Source organism: Fistularia commersonii, chromosome 15, assembly GCF_037954325.1.
Source record: "Fistularia commersonii isolate RoL2024-O1a breed Wild chromosome 15, RoL_Fcom_v1.0, whole genome shotgun sequence".
Taxonomy (NCBI): domain Eukaryota; kingdom Metazoa; phylum Chordata; class Actinopteri; order Syngnathiformes; family Fistulariidae; genus Fistularia; species Fistularia commersonii.
The window spans coordinates 7031782-7041099 of record NC_141298.1 but is presented as its reverse complement, the minus strand read 5'-3'; the positions used below and the strand labels follow the sequence as shown (position 1 = coordinate 7041099).

At 36.2% G+C, this 9318-nt stretch overlaps 1 protein-coding gene across 3 annotated transcripts; it reads left to right on the top strand.

The window, feature by feature from the left end:
* The first annotated feature begins 339 nt into the window (after positions 1–339).
* cdx1b (caudal type homeobox 1 b) lies at positions 340–6803 on the top strand. Of its 3 annotated transcripts, none has more exons than XM_086160586.1 (4): positions 340–805; positions 5661–5809; positions 6567–6652; positions 6719–6803. In XM_086160586.1, the coding sequence occupies exons 1-4, from the start codon at positions 340–342 to the stop codon at positions 6801–6803; spliced, it is 786 nt and encodes a 261-aa protein (XP_086016712.1). The 3 variants fall into 3 exon arrangements, with proteins under 3 accessions (XP_086016712.1, XP_086016711.1, XP_086016710.1); XM_086160585.1 differs by having other exon boundaries at positions 6716–6803; XM_086160584.1 differs by having other exon boundaries at positions 6567–6803.
* The last annotated feature ends 2515 nt before the right edge of the window (positions 6804–9318 follow it).

Sequence of the window (9318 nt, the reverse complement as noted above, 5' to 3'; positions counted from 1 at the left end):
GTGACATGTTGACGCATTTATTTCCAATCTATGTATTGATTTATCGACTTAAATGACCTATTTATGCGTACTACTGGATGTTTTTTGCGGGGGAACGGGTCTTGGAGGTGAGGAAGCGGGTCAGAGCAAAGCAAAAGGTGGGGCGGTGGAGGTGTCTGGCTGCAGGGGAAGGGGGGATAAAGAAAAAAAAGAGGAAAAAAAAAAAGCCATAAAATTGGCCATGTGACCGGAGTGCGTTTAAACAGGCGGCTCAGAGCGTCACCAGGTGTGGACAGGTACACCGGGTGAGAAGGCAGGCTGGATCCGCAGTTTCCTGAGGGAGACCCCTCACCTGGAAAGATGTACGTCAGTTACCTCCAGCTGGACAAGGATCCCACCATGTACCCGCATCAGACCTCGGTGACCCGCCATCCGGGCCTGAGCCCGCAGAATTTCGGGGTCCCCGCACCTCCACAGTACCCGGACTTCACCGGTTATCACCACCACCACGGGATCAACAACGAGCCGCACCCGGCGCAGCAGGCCGGCCCCGGAGCCGGCGCCTGGAGCCCGGCTTACCCGCCTCCGCCTCCACCCGCCCGGGATGACTGGTCGTCGCATCATTACGCGGCCGCGGCGGGGTCCGCGGTGCCCGGAGGGGTTGGTCCGGGTTTGGGTTTCGGGCCTCCGGAGTTCTCCGGGCAGCCACCCGCACTGTTACCCGCGTCCCTCAACGCGTCCGTAGGGCAGCTGTCCCCCGGGTCCCCGCAAAGGAGGACCCCTTATGACTGGATACGACGCACGTCTGCGCCTCTGGCCAACCCAAGTAAGACCCCGGGTCCTGATGGGCGGGAGTTGCGGGAGGGTAAAACGCCAATTTCATTTTGTTTTGGATTTATTTTGCGGGAGAGAGAGAAAAAAAAGGGAAAAAAAAATCTTTCATGGGATCATTATTTATTTGGCCTCTTTGGCTGCTCCTTCAATAATTTGTATGCACCCCTCTCTTCTCCAATTGATTCTTATTTTTTATTTCTATCGCATTAAGTATATATCATTTTGAAGTTACCAATATGCATTCCTTGGGGAATTTTAAACAAAAATACTAAAAATGATTCAGTTGAGGTTTCCCTGTAATTTTCATAGAGCTCCTTTTTTTAAATATAAAGGGATTCTGGACAGGATTTTTCGTTCCTACTCTTTCTCTCTCTCTCTCCAGTCGCACCCTGAAAAACCCAAGTCCTGCTTATTCTATTTTAAACTGAATAATGTTAGCATTGTAAATCCTTATAACAATATATGCGACAACAATAAAATGTGAATTAACTAGAATTTATAAATCTTTAAAACTTACAGGCCAGTTATTCTGATAATCGTCATGATAAACCATCCTCAGTCTTTACCACTTTTTTATTTTTTTTTATTTTCTATAAATGAAGTGTAATATTTAAGAGCTTTGAAACTTTCACTTGACGACCTCGATGTACTCGCCCCGTGACTCCCGTGGGGTGACAAACTCGAAGCCGGTCTGAAGCCGTTATGATGTAAATGCGTGTCCGCCCGCCGAGTCTTTGTCGTCCGCATGTCTCAGGGCGGAGTAGACAATGAGCCGACCCCTTTCCCACTTTGAAGTGTGTGTGTGTGTGTGTGTGTGTGTGTGTGTGTGTGTGTGTGTGTGTGTGTGTGAAAGAGAGAGAGTGAGAGAGAGAATTCCGAATTTTATACAATTTTGTTCAGATTCCTTGGTGCCTATGCAGAAATTTAAATATCTTAAGCGCACTTACACATCTAATAACATGCGTACATTCATTAAAAATGTGTATACATAAATGTATATAAATATTTAAAATATATATTAATATATCATTAAGAGAATAACAATAAGAACACCTGTATTTATCTCGAGGGAAAAAATGGTGCCAGAGTAACAAGAAAAATATAACAATAATAAATAAAAGTTGAAAATAGTATAGTATAGACAGTAAAAAAAGGAGAATAAAAATACAAATAAACTATAAAGTGTCTATTAAAGTGTCTATATAGTGTCTATAAAGTGTCTATAAAATGTAAAATACATATTAATATATCATAAAGAGAATAAGAATAAGAACAACTTTATTTATCCCGAAGGAAATTGTTGTGCCAGATAATAAATGATAGTAGAAAATAGCATAGTAATAACAGTAAAAAAAGGGGAGAATAAAAACTACAAATAAACTATAAAGTGTCTAATAAAGTGTCTATAAAGTGTCTATAAAGTGTCTATAAAGTGTAAAATATGTGTTAGTATATCATTAAGAGAATAAGAATAAGAATAAGAATAAGAATAAGAATAAGAATAAGAATAAGAATAAGAATAAGAACAACTTTATTTATCCCTAAGGAAATTATTGTGCCAGATAATAAATAATAGTTACAAGAAAAAATTAACAATAATAAATAATGGTAGAAAATAGTACAATATAAACAGTAAAAAAAAAGGGGGAGAATAAAAAATACAAATAAACTATAAAGTGTCTATATATACATGCACACACAGAATTGAATAAGATGATCATAGTTTACAGTTGGAGCAGGAAACTGGTGAATTAATCACTTCATTAGTCGAATGGTATATTTATTTCATCAATTAACGGAAAATCAATTAATGCATGGGGTGAGGTGAATAATTTACTTGGAATATACAGACAATTTAGTGATGTATTTGGGAAGATTATACACGTAAACAATGTTTGAATGTTTTAACATGGAGCGCAAAGTGAGCAGGAGAGATAGACTTGGCCCCAAAACAAACTTAGATAAAAGTAGTGCTGATCTGTGAAATCATGTGTGATCATTGAAGAATAATAACTTGAAAAAGCACCGCAAACAAAGGCAATGTTCCTCATGAAATTGTGGGTCAGATTTCAATCAATAATTTTCTTCTTCAAAAGAGTTTATCATTCAGAGAACACGTTCTCAAATATCCTTTATCGGATATGGTCATAAATCTGACTCTGTTGTCCCAAAAGTGCCGCCTTGGCGTAGTTATGAGAAAGTTCAGATAATTCCTTGGACAAATTTACAAAGAGAGTTTGTATTGAGAAAGCGTGACCTTTTTCTCTATCAGGTAATTTTTTTTTCAAGCTTTTTTCTTTTAAGCGATGAGACTAAAGTATGCTGCCCAATCTTTATACATCTTTCTTGTGTTTTTGTAAAAACAGTGAGTTCTAGTCATTGTCAACATAGCGCAGCTTTAGATAAGGTTGGAAAAACACTTTGGAATTAACATCAAGTAGCTGAAAAAAAAACCTTTCCTTGCTGTTGAAACAAGGGATGTTTCCTTCCTGCTACAGTAACAGGCAAAAGAGCTTTTTGATTTATAATCCTTGATAAGCTTTACTTATTGGTAAGAGCTTGAAATGTTGGTTTTTAGCCTCCAACAAATGAAGCAGAAACTTTGGGCCTCGGGCAGATGTTCACCCAAAACTAAATGTTTGAGTCTTAATTTGCGAGAGTGACTGCTGAGTGTGTGTTTAAAGAAAAGGGAGATGTGATTTGTTTAACTGTTGTGTATATAGAGTTAATACTGAATCAGAGCGTGTTAAAGAGAGCTGAACTGCTTTTAATTAACTTTGCCAAATGTGTGTTCAATGCACAGACTGGAAATATATAAACTACTGGATAAAAGCACACTCTGGGTTTTTTTGGCTTTCACTATTTATAAAGATAACATGTCAAACTGCACCAAGTCAAAATGGAAAGGGTTTCATGTCATAGAAATTTAGGGAACAACAAATCCGAATAATGTAATCTACTCCCAGAGTGACACGTCAACTTTATATTTTTGTCAGAGATATAGTTTTCTTGTCATGAACATTTTGAATATTTTCCCAATTTTTCAGGTAATTTAATTCTTAAACAGCTACAAACAAAATACTAAATATTCCAACATTTAGCCAATGTTTTTATTTTATATAATACCTTGCATTTGAATGTACATTGTAATGAAGTTGTTTTTTTCTACGCTTTGGACAACAAACAAGCAAATTTGCTGAAAATGGGATTTGCAAATGATCAATAAACGCAGAAACAAAAATGTGTACAAAAATGCACATATATATATATATATATATATATATATATATGTGTGTGTGTGTGTACACATACATACAAGGCGGGGGGGGGATTATAATCAAAACCATGACTTCATGACTTCCAAACTTCAAAATCAAAAATCAAATGCTAATAGTTAGAAAAGCTGTATCTCTTGGAGTAGGTGTCATCCCTCCCGGGCAATAACCTTCTTATGCTTGAGCAAGACATGTTTAAACACCTCCTGTTTGTCCATTTTATATGAAAATCAGCTTATTTAATCCATAAATAAGCAGTTCAATAAATTTTAGACATGCATACATTAGAAATATGCTAATTTCCGTTGACAGCACACAATCAGGAAGTATTTCACATCTCGGAAATAATGAAGATGATTACCTTGAAACTTTGTGCTCCAGTTGAACAGCAAGTTGAGCAGCAAGATAAAGAAAACAAGGCAAGGGAACAGGATTTTACAACCATTGCCCATCAAAATCCAATCTTATTAACATGCAACTTGCAGCATTGACGGAAAATAATTGCCCTTGTGTCACTTTTTACAAAACAGGTATCCAAACATTTACTATTTTGTGCTTTTGCACAAGCTTTTATATAAATAAATAAATAAATTGATAGATAAATAAAACATATATATACACACACACACATAACTCCAATTTTTCTCTGATATTGTTGCCTCTAGGTTTTCACCCAAAAGGTCATAACATAGTGCTATTACAGACACCTTTTCCCATCTCAGTGTCAATATCTAATATAATTATACTAAGTAATAATAATAAAAAATGAAACTAGTTAGTAAAGTCGCATATCACACCTCAAAACTATATTCTAACTTTTCCACTCGTGTTATAGCTGCAGATCCTCAGCAGGATACCTAAGGTGACATATCAAAGATGTAGTTTACACCTGTTCAAAGTAGTAGTTCATTTTTGCATGTCACAGCTACTCCCACTGAAGGGATATAAACCAAAAAATGCATGACAGTTGTTCAGTGGCAGGGGGTGCTATAATCAACATAAATGGGAATTGTCTTGGAACAACAACCTGGTATTAACATGTTGCCATGAAAAGTAGCATTTCCTGATTGAGGGTTCAAATCACCCTGATCTGTGTCTAAAAATATATTAAAAAAAATTTAAAAAAAACTTTGAATTTTTTTTTCTTTTTTTTCAAACCCAACCTAAGCTTCATGTACGATGTGCTTAAAATAAAAGATTTGTAAAATATGGATCGCAGGAAAATTTGAAAACAGTCCTCTTTTACTTGGTGGAGGATTTGTTTTTTGAGTTCCACACCACTGCATCTGTTAATCACATCTTGATTAATAAAACTATAAAATATTCATTAATAACGCTATTATTGTTAGCACTCAAATTAAAAGATAGCGCTTAATGAACTGATAACACATGTTTGTTTTTTTTTCTTTTGTTTCGCTGGAATTCTAAAAGCTGAATGCCAGCATAAATAACCTCCAAAGGATTACAAATTCAATTTGCATGGAGAGCAGAACCCTTTGTACCTGATTTCATGTATACTTACTTTTGTTTTTCTGTTTGTTTTTGTTTTGTTGTTGTTTTTTTCTTTGAAAGATGGAAAGACAAGGACTAAAGACAAGTACCGGGTTGTTTACACAGACCATCAGCGTCTCGAGCTGGAGAAGGAATTTCACTACAGCAAATACATCACCATCAGGAGGAAGGCAGAGCTTGCCTCTCTGCTCAGTCTGTCTGAAAGACAGGTACAGAGATAAACAGATTTTATAATAAATCTAAATCTGAAATAAAACCCTTTGTTCAATCTCATATCAAGCGGAAATTGTTAATATGAAACTCAATAAATGAATGACAAATAAATTCTTCTTGTCATGTTAGCTGTTGGGTATAGCTCTAAATTAATCAATCAATTATTTAAACAGTTTTTCTTCTGTTCAGTGACAAAAATAGGCAATCAGAAGAAGAATGGTAGCACATACAAACAAGAAAAAATATGTTTGGCACTTAAACATCATGTTATGTTCAATATATATTTGAACATAATAAAATAATAAATATGGTCCAAACACTGAATCACCAGGCAAATACTCAACAGTGGGTAGTACTACTTCAGCTGCTGCAACAAAAAAAACAAAAAAAAACAGGAAGTAACCTCTGAATACATATTTGAATTACTGTAATGTTTGCAATAATAACATTTTTTATATATATTTTTGTTATTTTCCATTTATTTTTGGATCTTCTGATTAAGTAATTTCATCCATAATTTTGTTCAAGTTTGTTTTTTTATCCCAGCTCTTTAACTTAAGGGCTCAAAAAACAGTGAGGTTGATACATTGTAGAGGAAAATGTATTTGTCAATTTTTGTATTCGAGACAGTTTCTAAAAAAAATTAAAAAATTGAACAAAATCAATTAAAAATGCTAACAGCCAAAAATTACAATAACATTATTTGTTTCGGGGGTTAAGTGTTTGTGAAGTACTGATCTTCCTCTGCTACAGGTAAAAATCTGGTTCCAGAATCGTCGGGCCAAAGAGCGTAAGATTAACAAGAAAAAGCTCCAGCAGCCAGCATCCTCCACCACCACGTCAACAACTCCTCCTACCAGCAATGGCAATGGGGCAGTGGGCATCCATGGAAACGGTGGTAGCAGCGTTGCCATGGTGACTAGCAGCAGTGGCAACAACAGGCTTGTGTCTCCTTCCTCTCTGCCCTTACACATCAAGGAGGAGTACTAAGGACATTTGTTTCACTCTCTAGTTGGACTTTACTTTTTTTCACTGACAGACTGAAGGGAAACTGCCATTCTGTCTCTCTCTTACAGCTACAAATTCAAAACATTTTCATCAGCAGCATTACTTCTCCTGTCAGACATGTGATTTCCCATTTTTTGACTTAATGTTTGCTGTCTGGGATGTCATTTTAGGGAAGTTCTGGGTTTTATGGTTAACAATGACGTCTCCTAAACATATGAGTGCAGCTCGATACTGTCAGAGGTTTGTAAAAGTGAAAAAATAGATAAGGGAAATATTTTAATTCTGGTTTCATTTCAGCAGCTTATTTAAAGTTTGACATCAGACAAAATTTGACAAAATGCCTTCAGAGTTCTACATATAATATGTAGAATGTTTCCATTTAATGGAATGTTGCAATTGCAAAATAGTTCAATATTATATGTAAAGATATTATAACTTCAATGAAGAGCTGCTAAGAGCAGATTCACAACAAACCTTATGTTTTATAAGTTGCACATTTTATCAATTTTTTTTTTGTAATATAAAAAGTGTAGTTATTCAAGTGCCCTTCACTTCGCAATAAAAATAGCCAAAATCCAAAATCTGGGGCCAGTTAAAGCTAACTTTGGGCAAAAGATAGGTTCACTATGGACGGGTCAGCTGTCAATTACGGGATGGCATATCGTGACATCTAACCTGAACTGTGGGATTTTCATCTGTGGGAGAAACCTGGTGTAACCATGGAAACCCCACGCTTTCAGAGGAAATCTCCACCAGGACCTTCTTGCTGTGAAGCGCAAAATTGCCATAAAACAATGGCACCCTTTGCAAAAAATTGAAATCCATCTCTCTTGTCATTTTCCACTATCTAGTCTTACGCCATGACTTTTTTTCAACATTAATATGCTTTTATTTCAAGGTGCTTTTAAATGAAACTGATCTCCATCAACACGGCCACGTCTTAAACCGAATTGGACTATTTGGGTTTGCTGGATTCTCAAGGAAGAAAAGGCATCTATTTTAAGGTCTCATCAAAAAGGAAACATAATCATCTGATCCAGTGTTAAACTATGATGCTTAACATCTCTCATATACGCCTGAAATACCTTTCTATTGCCTTAGTTGGTTTGAGTAAATGTTGCGTGAATGTGAATGTTGATCTCAACCATCACACTGTATCTTATATATTTTGTAATGTAATTTGTATTAAAAACAAAAGGCTTTATTGTAATTATTACCGTTGGTCTTTGTGCTCTTTCAAAATACTGGAGGCTCAGTACAGTTGGTTTGTAAAACAGTTTTATATGCTTATATGCTTTTTAATTTATACACTGCAGTGTAAGACTGAAGGAAATATCGCGTTGCTCATTTCAATGTCTGTAAAACTTGAGCTTTCACTTTTCAGTTATAATACTTCTCTGTCTGTCAGCAGTGAATCGAACCTTATTTGGCAATGCTCAAATCTGCTCGTCATATGTTTTTTAATTTGTCACTTAAAATCACTTCACATCGTAGTCTGTCACTCCCTTGCCATTAAAGGGTTTTCTGTTTTTTTAATTATAGAATTATTTAAAAATATTGTGAATAGAAGACTACGCCCAGCAGTGATGACAATTTTTTTTTCTGCAACAGCTAAAAACCTCAAGGTTATCATAAATATGCCCTTTATAAATAGGTGATTGAAATTTTAGTGCTTCATTAAGTGTATCCCTATTCCTTCAGCGCAAGTAACCCTAACATTATTAAATAATAATATTGGGCCTTGAATTTAAGGCCTTGACAATATCCTAGAATTCACACTAGCAGGAACAGCCGAGCAGAAAGTCAATACTCTCACAACACTAACAAACAATCTTGCAAGACAGCACTATGAAGTGGAAGAAGAGTAACATCAAAACAGCGCACCAGGGAAGCAGAGGAGAAAGAGAAATCCACCACCCGAGCGGGCAAATCTAAACCTTAAAGCAGTGGTCGCCAAACTACGGCCCGGGGGCCGGATATGGCCCGCCTCCACATTTTGCTCGGCCCCTGAACAATACCAGAGATGCATTATGATTTTTTTTTTTTCATTCTGGCCACGTAACCGTGACTTGTACCTACATAGAACGTAACCTTCTATTCCATCCTTCTGCAGTCTCTGCCTTATCTGAAACCCCTCCCTCAAAAAAAAACAAAAAATCCTGGACACACCCCTGTGAAATAACACGGAATAATCGCAAAAAATGAAAGAAAGATAGATTCAGAATGCAGGGTATTTAACCTGCAGTGGACAAACATTTTTTTTTTTGTTAAATTCAAAGAAAAGGCTGCATTATTCGTTAATAATGTTATTAATTATTTACTGTTTTTTTTTTTCCTGTCAAGAACCCAGAAAGGGTTATTTTGGTTATGTGTGGCTTTCTGGAAAAAAATAAATGTTTACGTTTAGACACCTCTGCAATCGTCACACTTTTTGTTACAAACTGGAACTACAACTTAATTTGAGCCTGAGAGGGTTAAAGAAACGGTTTCAAGGAGC